The 17,193-nt window shown below is 36.7% G+C and overlaps 1 protein-coding gene and 2 non-coding genes across 10 annotated transcripts; all 3 read left to right on the top strand.

Annotated features, from left to right (window-relative positions):
* The first annotated feature begins 243 nt into the window (after nt 1-243).
* On the top strand, nt 244-17,150 carry LOC128030571 (poly(U)-binding-splicing factor PUF60). Of its 8 annotated transcripts, none has more exons than XM_052618340.1 (14): nt 297-354; nt 1,200-1,270; nt 1,945-2,057; nt 2,673-2,768; nt 6,526-6,615; nt 8,218-8,286; nt 8,571-8,732; nt 8,820-8,912; nt 9,009-9,222; nt 9,526-9,716; nt 10,003-10,059; nt 12,660-12,771; nt 15,001-15,248; nt 16,437-17,150. In XM_052618340.1, the coding sequence occupies exons 4-14, from the start codon at nt 2,688-2,690 to the stop codon at nt 16,734-16,736; spliced, it is 1,617 nt and encodes a 538-aa protein (XP_052474300.1). In that variant the 5' UTR covers nt 297-354; nt 1,200-1,270; nt 1,945-2,057; nt 2,673-2,687; the 3' UTR covers nt 16,737-17,150. The 8 variants fall into 8 exon arrangements, with proteins under 8 accessions (XP_052474275.1, XP_052474267.1, XP_052474317.1 ...); XM_052618349.1 differs by having other exon boundaries at nt 346-360; XM_052618324.1 differs by lacking the exon at nt 1,945-2,057 and having other exon boundaries at nt 259-354.
* LOC127940113 (small nucleolar RNA SNORA57) lies at nt 3,320-3,452 on the top strand. Its single transcript, XR_008148942.1, has one exon. It is a non-coding gene; the product is annotated as a small nucleolar RNA SNORA57 (small nucleolar RNA).
* LOC127940102 (small nucleolar RNA SNORA57) lies at nt 8,368-8,498 on the top strand. Its single transcript, XR_008148941.1, has one exon. It is a non-coding gene; the product is annotated as a small nucleolar RNA SNORA57 (small nucleolar RNA).
* Nucleotides 17,151-17,193: the final 43 nt, after the last annotated feature.

The raw sequence follows: 17,193 nt of genomic DNA, 5'->3' as shown, positions 1-17,193 counted from the left end.
AAACTTTCATAAGCCCATTTAGATAAATATTCACTGCAGTAAAAAAGGTGACGAATAGCCCAGACCCTCTATGTGTGGGCTTTTAAGCTATTTCTCTACAGTAGACATGTTAATAATTTTTTTGCTATCGTCTTATCAGAGGCACCGCCACATATTGTCTCAATAAAATGATAAACTGTTTTATTGTGCATCATTCTGTTTTTTCAACGCGACTCGCGTCGCTTTCCTCCAATCACACTGCAGCTGCGCGCCTCTTACCTAACTCTCTCTCGGTATCGCGAGATTTCATAGTCTTCCTCGCCGTGCGGACGTTAGCTCTGGAAGGTGTGCTCCATGGCGGTGGCTGTTTCAGCGGTAAATGTAATATTTTGTTTAACTTCTCTCTTATAATATACACACACACGGTAGTATTTAAAGAACGTATAAAAATGTTTTCGGACAGAGGTTTCATTTAAAAACTTAGAAGAACAGGGGAATGGCTAACTAACGTTAGCCTAGCGCACCGAGAGCGGGATTTTCTCCTAGGCCTGATGCTGCGTGTCTTTTAAGAACCACAGTGGTTCAGTCTTTCTCGACGGATTATTATTGTTAGGATTTGTTTAAAACGGTTGATTTTAACGGTGTATTGCTATGTTTGTTAACCACACGCGTGTGCTCTCTCGCTTTCTTCATTTAGATGAGCTAGCGTGTTAACCCGCTCACATTGTCCTCCTGAGCTGAATCAATCCCGCTGATGCTGCACGGTCCAGAAACTAAACGCTCCGGTTAAAACTCTTTACGCTGTTAACATTTATTTGCAGTTACTATTTGCTTTTTAAAAAAAGTGCATTGTCGTCGAGTAACTTTAATCTTTTTGAGTATCATTAAATCCAACATTACATAAGGCCTAATGTCCTGTGAGAGTGTATGGGACGCATTCATACAACTGATTTTATTTGTTTTTAACCTCCTAGTCAGTGTGATTATGTAACTATTTAACGTTAATGTGTTTGTATTAAATCAGAGCAGACCGCTTAAATGTTCTATTCAGAGTTCATCGTTTTCCTAACTAACGTTAGTCTGTTTTACAGACATCTCTAAAGTCATGCTATTATAAGTAACGTTAGGTTGAAAAACTTAAAAGTTTCCCCTTTTAACCTGTGAAATGGACGCCGTGTAACGTTACATGAGTTTACTGAAACCTCTCTCTTTCCTTATAGACTCTGTATTGAACAGTAAAAGCTCCCAAAAAATAATCTCACAAGACCCCCCAGTGGAGAGCAGGTGCTAGGTAAGGGGACAATCCACTGCTCAGCCCAAGACCACTCTTCCCCTTTGTTTTGAAAGGGGTTTGCAAAGAATTTTGTCTGATTGCCTTTCAGTTATTGGAGTATTACTCATATTTGATAAACAACAGAGTGCATCAGACAACCTATACTTCCTTTTTATGTTGTTTAAGTGTCACCAGTATATGTATAATGAAGTGTTAGAGCTATTAGGGATTGAAAATTTATGGAAAATATGTACGTGTAAATTCAGATTGGCTGTTAATGTTTTGATTTAAAAAATATATTTAAATGAAAGTTATACCCACAATATTGTAATACTTGTAATGTGTCATTGTTATACAATCAGAACGATTATTAAAGTTTTATAGTCATCCTTATTGTGAATTGGCCTTAAATTACAAAGTTTCATTTTGGGATTGGGGGGGGGGTGAACTGTTCTTTTCTTTAAGAATTATTGTCATAGGACAGATGTGTACAAAATATTCTGTAAGGTTTTTCACCCAGGGCTTCATGCCGTTAACATTTTAGAGGCATCTTTTTTGCCCCCCCTGGATTTGGATGTCAGTGATCTCAAATTGTTGTCTCCCTATCCAGTTCTATTGTTCTAAGTAGGTTTGTGTTTTTCTTTTCCTTTTTTCTTTTTGTCGTTTCTCCTTATGTGTCGTCTGTGCTGTAGAACATATCTCTTGTCTTGACTGTACTATATTTCCAAAGCCAATGGCACAACCTTTTGGGTTCAAACCTCCTTAAGGGGGGCAGTGCACCACTCTGGAGTTCATTTGAGCAAAGGTACTTAAGTTTTCTCTTGTGTAGTATTAAATAAGAGGGCTCACTTTAGCATTATGCACTCTAAGGGTATAGGCTCCTCCAGTGACCGACAGAATCAAGTATCTCAGTGTTTCCACTGAGGGGAGAAGTCACCATGTGGTACGAATACATGGTTTCCCCTACCATATTCTGAGAGGCCTGTTAATTAAATGTAAACAGAAGGCTCATTATCAGCGGCCTTTCTGTTCAATTTAAAATGTCTTTAACAAAGCCCTACACTAAACTGAAGATATCTAGCATGTGCTGAGATGTAGAAAGCTGTTTTAGAGCAAGCTCAAAATGATTTAGATTCATTTGCAGTAATGTAAATATGAGAACTTGTTACCAGATCTAATCCTAATACTTTCTTATGAATTAAAAGAAATGTAAATAATTCACTTAAGATGCATTTTCTACTATTATTCAATAAAGTATTATCCAGATTTATTATAGGACTGAGTTTGCTCTTAACCTAGATGGTTTTAAAGCTGTAAGTTGTTCATTGTGTATTGCAGTCCAGTGTGTGTCTTGAGTAGATGTGCAGTTCTGCTGCCGCTCACATACATCAGGCCTGACAGATGCCTGTGCTCTGTGCAGGGAGGCGAGGCTCTGATGATGGAGAATGGACAGAGCATGGCCTCAAAGCTCGGCCTGCCGCCCCTCACCCCAGAACAGCAGGAGGCGCTGCAGAAGGTGAGACTTTCCCCCGACACTGCTTCTGCAAATGGCTACTGAAATCAGTGATCGATATCTGACTAGACTTTACTAAACTCAAAAACAACAATTATACAAAATGTGTATCAGACATAGGCCATCATTTATATTTTTGTGATTGGTTAAAGCTTATTTAGTTGCTTTTTGATGAGTGCACCGAAATGAAAATTATTGGCCAAAACCGAACAAAATGAAACAATCCCGAACAAGGTTTGACCATTTTTTCCACCATGTAGTTTGCCTTTTTTTTTTTTTTTTCGTTACATAAATAAAATAACCAAAATGTGCTTTTTACTGTCTTGTTTTGCTTTTCAAAGAAAAAAATTACAAAACAACAAATTTAAAAATATTTAACATTTTTAACATTCTAACAGACACTATACCAACAAAGCACAATTTAGCTAAAAATTAAGGTGTAAAATTATGTATTTTTTGGCAATCAGAGATTTTTTTTTTTTTTTTTTTTTTTTTGAGTTGTCAGTTGCTGGAACAGATGAGAAGGCACTGCTGACAATTCTTTTTAATGTCCACTTGCTTTATAAGCATGTGTTTGTGCAGTGCACATGTAAGCAAGCAGTGGACAAGAGCAGAGCCAGTGCTATGCCTTCGGTACTAGTGGCATCTGATTATCTGCTAGTACTATTCTCAATAGCTGGTACACTTTATAAAGAAAATTATCATTCTCATTTAATGTTAAATTTTTTTTGGCAGATTTGTGAAATATTATACTTGACATTACATTTTATAGATGTATTCTGGTTTAACTGAAGCAGGGTTCAACATTAAGCCTCTACATTAGGGATGGGCATTTTGGGAAATTATTTATTTCAATCATCGATAGGTTTCAAAAACGATTAATCGGGGGTGGGGCTTATGGGGGGGGGCATGGCCATAATTTATATAATGAAAAAAATAAATCTGAAGATTATGAAATTGAAAAATGAAAATCTGTCTATGAACACATGATTAGGACAGATTAGATTATGATTATGATGAAGCAATGTTATTAATAAAGGAGCAAGTAATATCTGCATGAGGTGAAGAGTATACCAATAAACGGAAGCGAATTATATGACACATCCTATGATAAATCAGATAACTGAGATGCAGACGTAACATTACAACTTGTATCAGCACAATAGGATGCTAAGTTACACGTTAGACAGAGAGAGAGAGAGAGCGAGCGAGTTCCCGCTGATGCGTTTTCATGACAGCGCGCTGAAAGATGGGCAAGGACAGATTTTACTATAGATTCCTAAAAAGTTCTCATTATAAATGTATGGCAGATTTGTGCTATATTTTCATATACGTTATTAAGTGTAATAGTTGTAATTAAGTTTTATTTTTAAGTTAAGTTTTATTTTCCATAAACCACCTGCGCTTTTTCGAAGACATATGAAGTGCATTGCTTATATGAGCATGAAACGAATTGCTGATATGAAGCGTTTTCAGCATAACTGTTCATGTTAATTAATCAGACACTAGCTCTTGCAACTTTTATTTGAAAAAAAATCACCGATGCAAATGTGAACTTGACCGAAAGTGTAAGCTCGGATTGCACTTTACAAACACAAAAGTACAATAAATTCACACTATCGTTATTTTTTTATTTATTCTAATATTTTGTATTCAATATTTATTCACATTCTGATCAACCAAAATATTATTTAACAGCATGGAAATCACGGATTATTGCTAAATAATTGAATACGTGTTAAGATATAGATAAAAACTATGACAAACAAATAATTTTGTTTTCGTCATTTGTACGAATATGTTTAATGTAATTAGGCTACAGGTATATCCAGTGCATTTTTATTTTATAAAGACCATTTCATTATTTGATTTAAAAATTAACACACAAAGATACTTTTTCTTTTTTAGCTACTTTATTCAACTGCATTTTTTTAACAAAACATCTCCCAGTATAACTTTAGCAGCATATTTTGATCCAGCGGTGAAACATAGTTTTTAAAAGATAAAGAGAAAAGTTCACCAAGTTTAACCAAACTACTATTATAAGGTATAAAACAGAGACCAAATAGCCTAGATATTTTAACTATGGCTAAAACTCAAAACTAAAATAATAATTATTTTTAAAAAAAATGGATATTATATTTACCACGACCGGTGAAACAATCAAATGTCTATTCAAAAAGATAAGGCGGTCTACGTGCTCCGATGAGAGCCGAGTGCGCAGCCTGTTCACATTTAGAGGAATAAATTCGCTCGGCTGGAACAGATTTTGTAGGAGCAGCCAGGTACCACAGGTACCAACCTTCTCTGTCCCTGAAACTAATGGGCAGCAAATCTTTCACCACCATTTCAGCGAATAGCTTTGTCGTCTTCTCGGTTCTGCCTGCGTTGCATTTAGGTGTTACGGCAAGTGATTCAATGCTCGTCTGAGTTGCCGCTCTGTTATCGCCAGATATTTTATGTACACATTTTAGATGATAGCTGATTGTATTTGTTGTAGATTTGTGTGACAGCTTGGCGCTGTACAGCTAACCCTGAACTGTATTTTCATAGTTCTTCTCAAAGGGAAGCCAGCCATCACTACGTGACTTTGAGGCCATGGTTATCTGTCTTCTTACATCTTTTGAGGCATCAAGTGGGAAGCTAACCAATCAGAGATCAGGGCGCCGCCCAACGTGCTGCCATAACCAATAAATAAAAGAAAATAAATAAATAATTTTGATCATCGTTTACGTGATCGATCATCGCTGTCGCGATCGAGTACTCGATCACTGTTGCACATCCCTACTCTACATGCTTGTCTTTCAGGCAAGTAAATCGGTCATTTATCATTTCCAAGTAAAAAAAAATATTGTCTGAAGAGAAAATTATTTTTTCATAGCATAAATGTAATTCTGAATCCATAAACTTGTGTTATGTTAGTTTTTACTTAAATTTGTGATATTTGCCCTCTTAAATTGATTTTCAGGGCATTTTCTTTTTTCTTTTTTTTTTGCTTCTATAAGTGGAAATTTTTATCCTAACCTTATATAAAGCATGCCTCATCTTTAATGTCAAATTCTGAACTTTTGTTACCAGTCAGATTAAAAGAGATACGTTTACACAGACTGTTTAAAGAAGCTCAGAGGTAACATGACTGCATTTACAATGCAAATATATTATTATAATTAATTAATTATTTATTCATTTAATCTATAAATATGAAATGTTGGTGATAATGCAGTGATGCATGAATTTAAACCACCAGTCGGTGGTAGCTGGCTGTCTTTAAATTGAGTAATTTATTCAACTAATTCGTTCAAATGTCTGATTCATTCAATAATGAAGCAAATGACTAGCAAATCAGTGAATTGTTGAATCACCCATTTTGTTACAAAATGTCGCTGTGGCTTGCTTGGAGATGAGCGCCTGTTCTGGTATAATCTGTTGAAATAATTTTCATCGGTCAGTATTGTCTAAAGGGCCAAAGTTGCGCAGCCCTGGTGTAAAATGTAAATCACTTAACTACTTGTTAAATGAACAGTTGTATAAAGCAAGCAATGTTTTTTGCAATTGTGCTGATGCTTGGGAAAACGAGGAAAAGATCTTTCACGTGCCCCTTCAAAAAATCCAATTTTCCATAAAAGCAGACGTACATTAATGTCGAGCTCAGTGAAGTATGTTATTTCTGACAAGAGAGCTGGCTATTTGGGGTCCTTCTGAGGTGGTTTGAAGTTATTTTAATAAGTATACATTCAGTGTTATGTGCTCTTAATTGTAGGCAAAGAAGTATGCCATGGAACAAAGCATCAAGAGCGTCCTGGTCAAGCAGACCCTCGCCCATCAGCAGCAACAGCTCAGCAGCCTTCAGGTAAACCTGACAGCTCTCTACACACACCTTGGCAATAGATTCGCCATTGGGTAGTACATTTTTTAGTTTACTCGCCAGACTGATATACTGTTTTTATTAGGGATGGGTATCGTTAAGGTTTTAACGGTATTACTACTCTTACCGATACTGCTTAACGGTCCGGTACTTTAACGGTATTCTTATTGGTACTTTGTGTTGTGTGTGTGTGTTTTTTTTTTTTTTTTTTAAGAACAAGTTGAGAACAGAATTAACATTTCTTTATTTTTTTATGTAAAATTAATAATGGGCTTGTCTTGGACCAGAGGTGTTAGGAGGAGTTGGTTGGTTCATAGTAGCTGCAGCTTTAAAAAAAAAAAAAAAAAAATATATATATATATATATATATATATATATATATATAATAAAATGGTTGCAAAATGTGGCAATTGGCTATTTTGTAAACTAACTTGAGGTGCTGTGCATTTAAGTTAGCCAAATAAATGTTTACATTTACATACTGATTTTTCCTTATTTGGAATTTTAAAAACAAGTAGAAAATATGTTGATTTCATTCTCATTTTTCCCAAAAGAAATCAACAGAATTTCTACGTAAGGTTAGTAAACCAGGGAGATTTTACATTTATTTTAAATGACGTGAACAACGTTGATTCAACATGATTTTAGCATACATACCTGACGTAGATGGGGCAACAACCAGAGACGAGCTAGCTAGGCAGTCGATGCACATAATGCACTTTTGAAAGATGCTTTGACAGATTGCTTGTTTCCGCCCTTACATGCAAATATTGTTTTGCACTTATGACAACGAGGATTGTCAGCATTAACTCTAGTGAAGTATAACCACACTTTGGAACGTTTTGCTCTCTCCGCCATCGTCACTCTTTGTAATAAGCGGGAGTTTTCGTACTGTTATGCGTGTACCGCGCTCGTTCTTGTTGTGTGGGACTGACAGACACAGATCTCACGGACAAACGTCTTATTATGATCGCACATGAGAAATGTTTGGTGAGATTAAATGTGCACGACAACATTAAGCAGCAAAAATACATAGTACATTATTTTTTTTCCTCCAGTACCGAAAGCAGAACCGATACCATCAGATCTTACTGATACTACGGTCTTTCATAATTTAGCCCCGGGTCAGTTTAATACTGGGTTTCGGTACCCAGCCCTAGTTTTTATATGTATATAAAAAGCTTATTTATAAAATGACACAGATTTTTATGATGATTAAGCATTATTTGATATTGTGTTTAAAATTAAAACTTGATAACCATGTATGAATGTATATTTGTCATTTTAACTAAACTTACAACAGTTGGTGGAGCTTAAGATATTGTTGGTTCATGAAAATTAATCCCTTTTTTTGCTTTCGCTCGAACTGATGATAGAAAAATACAGTTAGAGAGTGGTTGTGTTTGAAAAAACACCACATTGTTTGTTGTATACACAATTTAATCATGATTGTTATTATGTATCATAATGTGAGTAATATGTTTTCTCAAGATCCTTTCAACCTTCATCTGACAACTTCCAAATGTGGTAGGCAAAAAGCTGCACAACAGTGATGGACTTACCAATTTGATTTATTTTTCCTGACAGCTCCCTAATTCCCTTCAGATGGCCTCATTATCGATGGGCTTTGGAGATCCCCTCTCACCACTACAGTCTGTAAGTCCAACAGTTTCTCAAAGTAATCTCAGTAATCTTCATTTAAATAACTTTTTGAGAATACGGTAGATGTTATTTTCCCCTCCTTTTGTTGGCATACGGTGGTTCAGTACACGTGTGTAACGGGCAGAGGTAAAGAAATGCCAGTACTATGTCTTAGGTGCCAGCATTTTTATAGTCTGCTGGTTCTTTCCTGAATCATTGGAACAAGCCAATGAATGATGAGCTCTTATGAGTAGATGCCTGGCATGACCCCATCTGATCCATGAATTTCTCTATTACAGGTTGCAGCTCAGAGGCAGCGGGCACTAGCTATAATGTGCCGTGCTTATGTTGGGTCCATCTACTACGAGCTAGGAGAAGACACCATCAGACAGGCCTTTGCTCCTTTCGGTCCCATTAAGAGCATTGACATGTCCTGGGACTCTGTTACATTAAAACACAAGGTCAGAAGTCCTTTTTTTTTTTCTCCTTTTTTTTTTCTTTTTTTTTTTTTCTTTATTTTAACTGACGATAAGCTACTCTTTCTGCAGGGCTTTGCATTTGTAGAATATGAAGTACCAGAAGCAGCACAGCTCGCTTTAGAACAGATGAACTCCGTTATGTTGGGCGGTAGAAACATTAAAGTGAGTACTTTGTAAAAAATTAAGTTTAAGAAAGTTTATTTTTCCGAGTCCTTTATACATTCAATAATGTCTGATCGGTCATTTCAACTCATGTAGGTGGGACGACCAAGCAACATTGGTCAGGCTCAACCCATCATAGACCAGCTAGCTGAAGAAGCACGCGCCTTCAACCGAATTTATGTGGCATCTGTGCATCCTGACTTGTCAGACGAAGACATCAAGAGTGTGTTCGAGGCCTTTGGAAGAATCAAGTCATGCACCCTGGCGAGGGACCCCACGACGGGCAAACACAAAGGCTATGGCTTCATAGGTGAGCAGGCGGCTGCTTCACCCATTCGGTTGCATATAAATGTATCTGACTGAGAGCAGTCAGTCATGGTAGAATGCTGTTCTCTACATGTCTCGCAGGGGATAGAGAAGGGTGGGGGCAGGTTCCTCACATGCTTTCATAGTAAGTTTTTATTTCTGTTGTCGTTTTCTTAGGCTCTGTTACGGACTTTTGTGCCATAAGTGCCCGCTGGTAATTACTCAGTAACTGTCTCAGAGCTCTGGTAGATTAATGCGGATTCTTCTTAAAGCTGTTGAGTCTTAGTCCTCCTTGTTTCCCCTGTAGAATATGATAAGGCCCAGTCTTCGCTGGATGCAGTGTCCTCCATGAACCTGTTCGACTTAGGCGGCCAGTACCTGCGAGTGGGCAAAGCAGTCACACCACCCATGCCCCTTCTGACACCAACGACGCCAGGCGGTCTTCCTCCCGCTGCTGCCGTAGCGGCTGCTGCCGCCACTGCCAAAATCACAGCACAGGTGAGCATTCACACACCTTGATTATCTATTGTTAGTCAGGGAGAGAGAGTGTGCGTGTGAGCAGCTGCTTCCTTTGGCATTAAAAAGCCTTTCTTTGTAAAGTAAGGCAGCGTGATTTTAATTCGCTTAGCGGGCTAGAACAAACACTTGCTGTATGTGAGGGTTTGATTTGAGTCAGTTTAGGCTTTGACTGGCATGAAGACACAAGTTATGAAACAACATTACTTATTTGAGACCGAGCTTTTACATGCAGAAAGATAACATAGCGTGTAAACTCCAAAAACAGATGGCATGGAATCTGTCCCAGCCGGAGAATCGGACAGAAGACTTCTTCAACTGTCTGGTAAATCCTTCAGGAAATTCTGTTCAAAGCACGCTGGTGCCTTTTTGTTTTGTGTAGAATATAAGTGTGGCGAGAGTCTTGTCTTCAGGACTTCCCAGTTACACTGATGCTTATTTCTTTATAGTGTGCCAGGTTGAGAATATTTACTAGTCCGGCCCATAAACTTAAAAACTGAGCAGCTTTAGTTGCAGGTGACTTTTAAGTAGCACCTCTGCCAAAAATTTTCAACCTTCATTATGCCTCTTATCTGTAACTTTTTTGGTTTTGGCCAACATAATGAATATATAAATCTGGATGTCTGCTTAATCTCTTAAGCCTTGATAGTCATGATAGTTCTTTGTTAATGTGTGTGCCTTTAATATTTTAATTCAGAGATACCTTTTCTATTGTGGATTACTTCCATTTTATTGCATCTGTGCTACAGCATAGATCATGCTAAAATTGTTATTGTATGCAACTAAATATATATTGTAAATTTGTATGATTAGTAATGTAATTGTCCTGTTTTCGTCTCATGCTTGTCATATATAGTTTAAATTATGTTAGGCAAATAAATGCATAAGTTTCGAACTGTTATGTTACAGTGTCTAAATTAATGTATAGTTGTATAGGAAAAGTATAGTAATGATCCGTTTAGCTTGTTTCGTTCTTGACCTTTACTTCAGGTCTTGGGCCTTGTTGCATGAATGCCTCAATGTTTAGATGAACACTTGGAGCGAACACTTGATTGTTTCATTCAGAATTTCCTTTAGCTCTTAACTTTTTTTGGATGTTTTTTAATACATTACCATACAAAAGTTTGAGTAAGATTTTCATATATATATATATATATATATATATATATATATATATATATATATATACGTTGATTAAGGAAAATGCATTCAGTCTTGAGCATAAAACATGTATCTAAAATACCATTCAAAACCTTTAATTTTAATCTACTTTGCCAACAGAAATAAATTCTATTTAATGCAGAATTTTTAGCAGCCATTATTCCAGTCTTCAGTCTCACATTATCCTTCAGAAATTAATTAGCAATTATTAAAACCATTATTAATGTTAAAAAGTTGTGCTGCTTAATATTTTAGTTTAAACCATGACACATTTTTTTTCTGGATTCTTTGAGTATAAAGTTCAAATAATTACGGTTTTATTTAGCTTAAAATGCCTCACTGATTTTCATCTTTTAATTAACGCCGTTTAAAAAAGAAAAAATGTGTTTGCAAATGTTTTAGGGACAGCTGAACATATAGCACATTAAAAAAATGAATGTTGCCTGTGCCTGTGCCGACAGGGGAAAAAAATGAGATGGTAGACTACAGATATTTTATCAATTAATGCAGACAGAAATCTAGTTTCTTAATTAGGGATGCTCATTTTGGTTAGTTTTTCCATACCAACAACCACTGCTTCACAGATTCACAAATGATCACACACTTGCAATGCTTCTGAGAACAGTGGAAAAACAAAATAATATAAATAAGCCTACACTAAATATATTTCACCTTAATTAAAGGGGGGGGTGAAATGCTCGTTTTCACTCAATATTCTGTTAATCTTGAGTACCTATAGAGTAGTACTGCATCCTTCATAACTCCAAAAAGTCTTTAGTTTTATTATATTCATAAGAGAAAGATAGTCTGTACCGATTTTTCCCGGGAAAAACACGACCGGCTGGAGGCGGAGCCATACTCAAAAAACTTTCCGAAACTTGTGACAAACCGGAAGGAGTATTTTGGGAACAAAAATACTCCTTCAAACGTACAACTTAATTTTTGAAACTTTGTCCATGTTTAGCATGGGTATCCAACTCTTTAACAGTGTAAGAAACTCAGTATGCATGAAATAGCATTTCACCCCCCCTTTAACAAATTAAGATTGCAAAATAAAAACACACCCCAAATTCTTATTTGCACTTTGAAGAACTGGCATAGACTTGTTCTTCACGTAAGTTATAAAAATAAATAGCAGGCCTAACTCTGTGCACAACTAATGTAGTTTAAAATAAAATAAAGTAACATGTTGATGTGTTGTAGGAATTGTCTGGAGCGCAGCCCGTAGAGCTTTATTGAATATAATGGAACTTTGTGGGATTGCAATCAACTAAGATGAGTGACTGCTTTTTAGTGATTATAAGTAGAGGGCTCTTTGCATGCTTTCTAAGATATAGTCCATTCAGAATCTCAAATTCACTCCTCGATAACCCATTTATCCAATGCTATGACTTGCCATTGTGTTTCATTTACTAATACAGATAACTAAGGGAAAGTGGAGCAGGTTATCAAGTATGTGTAGAATATTTTTCTTTTACAGTGCAGCAAACTTAAAAATAAAAAAAAATTTAAGCTGTTTAACTGAAAGTATTCATCTGGCAATATTATTTTTGGTCAATATGAGCATCCCTATTCTCATTAGGCTCAAAATAAGCTAAAAACTTCCCATTTTTATGCAGCTGGCCCAAGGCTTGTCTGAGTGTGTGAAGGTCTGTTTGTCTCATGTCCTGTCCCGTGACATGCTTGTCCAGTCGTGGTGTTATGTGTGCTTTTAACGGGCGCTGTCCAGGCGGTGTTCCTATATGTCCCACTCTGTTCTTCCAGGAAGCGGTAGCGGGAGCATCTATTCTGGGGGCGATGACCGCGGGGACAGGCCTGAACCTGCCTCAGCTCCCACAGGCCGTCATGGCAGCTCAGGCCCCAGGGGTCATTACAGGTAGGTACATTCAGAAATGGTTTGTTACATCAATATGTTGTCAGTACTGTGGCACTCTGCAACAAAGTGTTTTCACATGTGTGCCTTAATCGTGTTGTATGTTTTCAGTATTTTCGTTCTGCATGTGGTTTACGTGTCGTGTAAGACTGGGGCCCTTCACTTGGGTGTAATTTGCATTCGGGATGCACTGAATGGAATGGCACAAAAAAAAGCTCCTAAAACTGTCTGAGAAAGACGCAAAAAACATTACAAGCACCGACAGCAAGAGACTGTTTAGTACTGCATTACTGTATGATGATTGTAAAAGTTACAAAAATGCAAGAACTCCAACTTTCATAAACGTTAGGATGGTAATTTTACTTTTTGTTCTGTAAAATAAAAAGACTGATAATAATTACAGCAGCTCTGTTAATATATTATAACATTCACACGTAGAGTTCAAATTGGGATCTTTAATATTTTCTAACGTTTTAAAAGGCTCTTCTGCTCAGCAAGGCTGCTTTTATTTGTACAGTAAAAAGTACATGCCTGATTCAAGAAGGCTGTCTGATGGCCAAAAAATATTACCTCGCTAACTTGTTAATTTTGTTAAATTGTGCATTGTTGGTATAATTTCTGCTAGAATGTTAAAAGATTATTAGTGTTAAGTATTTTTAAAGTTTTTAATCACTTTTTTTTGAAAAGCAAGAAAAAACACTAAAAAGCACAGTTTGGTTATTTAATTTATGCAAAAGTAAAAACAAAAACAAAAAACAGGCAAAATGGAGTAAAACCATGTTCTGTTTTGACTTTGGCCAAGAATTTTCGATTCTGTGCATCCCTAATTTGCATGAATGGTAGCATTTCATGTATTTTTGAAAACAGGATTGTTAGGAATATGCGCAGGTGTCAGACTGAAAGATAATTACAAACATATGCCTTATTTTACTTATTCTTATCCTTATTTAGCAGGCATGACCTCCCACATATTACTTAGGGCTACAAGGTTTAGATGGGATCACCAACTTTAAGTGGTTGTGCTCAGACTTGTTTGTTTTACTTGCAAATCTCTTTTTGAACCCTGACCTTAATCTCCCTCTTCTACGTTAGTTTAAATGTACACAATCTCTCTCCCTCAGGTTTTTGTTGACCTACACAGTACTCAGTTTAACATGGCCTGTCGTGAGACGTGTCCACTAATAGATTTCTCTTTTATTTTCTCTTCTCTCCTTTGTCTCTCTCTCTCTCTCTTTTTCTCCTTTTCTCTCTCCTTTCTTCCCCTCCCTGTCTTTATTCTCCACATTCGCCATGACCCTTCCCTTTTGCTGCACACTGATCAACCAAGTTTGAAGAGGACTGTTTCTAACCCCTCCCCTCATAAACAAATCTCTCATTCCTATTGGCCAGTGAGTCTCTCAGATCCTGTGTGGGGTTTTTTTTTTTTTTTTTGTGGAATTGATCTTGAAGCCAAGTCCAGAGAGGACAGATGTTGCATCAAAGAGGGGAAAAGTGACCCCATCTAAATTGTTTTTCAGTGTTTTAATTAAATGCTCATCATTGTCACAGAGGAAAGCAGGTATAGAGGAAGGATGTTGAAGCACTGCCAGATCTATCTGATATCTACAATGGTGGTGTTGTTTTTTTGTTTTTTTTTATAATGCTTAATTTCTATCATATAGTGTGTGTTTCCTGGTCTTGTTTAGATAAATGTTTTCTGTAAGGAATAGTTCAGCCAAAAATAAGATTGAAGACATTATCCAATAAAAATATTAACATCCATTCTAGCAGACCTTGGAGCTGTAACCCATTTTCATTCACACATTAAACATTCTGTTGACGAATTGATTGTCAAGTTTTACATCACTGACCACATATGATCTAGTCATTACAGTTAACATCTGGAGGAGAAGGTTATCAGTCAATCACCTAGATTTAGATTTTCCATACTATTAATTCTGAAGACAGTGTTGTAGATTATTGGTTTGAAACATGCTTGACTGACTTTTTCCAATTATTGTAATTGTGTTAAAAAAAAAAAAAAAAAAAAAAGACACATGGGTTTGAAACATGCCACCCTAAATGACAGCAACTTTTTCTTAAACTGTGCTTTGGATATTTATTAGAGAACCGTTCTAGTAAAGGACATAGAAACTGGTAAAGCTATTTTGCTCAAATACAGAGGTATTTTATAGATGTCTATAAGAAATGAACGTTAGACCACATCTAACATACTCCTGTGTTTCTGTGCAGGGGTGACACCAGCGCGGCCCACACTTCCTGTTGTGCCTCAGGTGGGCCTTGTGAACCCAGTGCTGGCTTCTCCACCATCACTGTCAGCTGCTGTGGCTGCAGCCCAAGAGGCAAAGAAGGAAAAAGAAGAGGAAGAGTCCGCTCTAGACGGCACGGGGCAGGAGATGCTCAGTGAACAGGAGCACATGAGCATTTCTGGCAGCAGCGCCAGACATATGGTCATGCAGAAACTGTTGAGAAAACAAGAGGTTGGTTCTCAATTTATTAAAGTAACTGGATTCATTTTTAGTAGCACTTGTGCTCATGTTAAATTTAGGAGCACCTCCTGATGAATGTCAAATCTGAACCTTCCTATTATGAGGTGTTATTTGACTCTTTAAAGTGATTTGTATGGGCTTATTTTTACCTTTTTATAAAACATCTATTTTAACAGTTTTTAATTTGTCCTCTTTTGTCAAATTAATAAATTTTAAACTTTTTTTTCAAATTGTGGAATTAAAACGGTTTAATGAGGCTTAGAGGTGGAATGAAATTCATTTAAATTCATTGTTGTGTAAGTAAAGTTTTGAATGGTGCAGTCTGCAGTCTGAACAGGCTTTAGATGAAACTAAAACAAAACTGCCAGTAGATGGCGACAAGTCTTTGTCACTGAATCATTCCTTCAGTAGATTAATTCAAATAGCCAATTCATTAGTAAACAAAGTGACTATGAGTGGGTCAGTGTCTTCGCTTAACTTCTTCGGTCAGTGTCTTCGCTTAACTTTAAGTTTGAGAGGTTGCAGAGCTCAGCTCTGATTAAAAATGCTTGTGTTTTGAGTGATGAGTGGATTCTGACTAACCTAAACATCTCTGTTTGGCTATTGCATTCAAGAAATCAACAGATTTATCTGTGAATGTCTACATTGCTTAACACTGCAAAAACATGTCAATTGAAACTGTTGACGTTCTCCAGTGTGCAAACGCTAATGCACGTGTTTGGAAAATCTGTTCTGCCAGTATGCTATTAAAGAGCCCCTGATGAGTTACACAGGTGCAACTAAATATTTTTTAAGTTGAAATGCAGTAATTTTGGTCTGACTGTAGAGCCTATTTTAATATATTTTAAAATGTAATTTATTCCTGTGGTGACAGCTGATTTTTACTCTAGTCATAAGAATCACATTATCCTTCAGAAATAATCTTAATGTGCTGATTTGGAGCACAAGAATCATCAGTATTGAAAACAGATGTGCTGCTTAAATTGTGGAAACAAGGATTCTTTAAGTAAACTGCATTTATTTGAATAAGAAATATTTTGTAACATTATAAAATTCTTTTGACCAATTAAATGCAATCCAATTAAATGCCTCCTGAATAAACAAAAAAATAATAATACTTTGGAAGTTGTAGAGCAGTGATATTTAAACACTATACTCTATACTCTATACTCTTTCCAGTCTACGGTTATGGTGCTCAGGAACATGGTTGGACCTGAGGACATAGATGACGATCTGGAAGGAGAAGTAACGGAGGAATGTGGGAAGTTTGGAGCCGTTAATAGAGTGATCATCTATCAGGAGAAGCAGGGCGAGGAGGAGGATGCTGAAGTCATTGTCAAGATCTTTGTTGAGTTTTCAGCAGCATCAGAGATGAACAAGGCCATTCAGGCACTCAACAACCGCTGGTTCGGAGGTCGCAAGGTCATCGCTGAGGTGTATGATCAGGAACGGTTTGACAACAGTGACCTCTCTGCATAGACTGTCAAAAATACATCCTGCCCTTCATAACCTTTTCTTCTCTCTCCATCTCTCCCTTTCCTCTTTCTCACTTACACCGACACAGCCGCCAGACGCTCTTATCATTGGTACTGGCTTCTCTTTATAACTTGTAATTATTTTTTATCGATGTTGATATTAATATTAATGATCCCTCATGGGACAGAGACAAGGAAATGCTCATGAATATTTTTTTTTTATTATTGCTGTACTTTAATGTGAACGACTGAATGCCCCCTTCCCTCCTTTTTTGGGTCATTGATTACTTCCCATTCCATCAGATGTTCTCCAAGTTCAGTTGCTTTGTCATTTCCCCCCATTATTGTTTAAAATATTGTCATCCGCCTGTTATGCTCTTGGTTTCAAATTTCAGAACAATAAATTCTTTAAATATGACACTTGGGTCTGTTTCAGACTTTTCTCTTTATGAAATTGTATA

Source organism: Carassius gibelio, chromosome A2, assembly GCF_023724105.1.
Source record: "Carassius gibelio isolate Cgi1373 ecotype wild population from Czech Republic chromosome A2, carGib1.2-hapl.c, whole genome shotgun sequence".
Taxonomy (NCBI): Eukaryota; Metazoa; Chordata; class Actinopteri; order Cypriniformes; family Cyprinidae; genus Carassius; species Carassius gibelio.
Note: the sequence above shows the minus strand (reverse complement) of the source record. Positions and strands in the feature narration are given on the sequence as shown.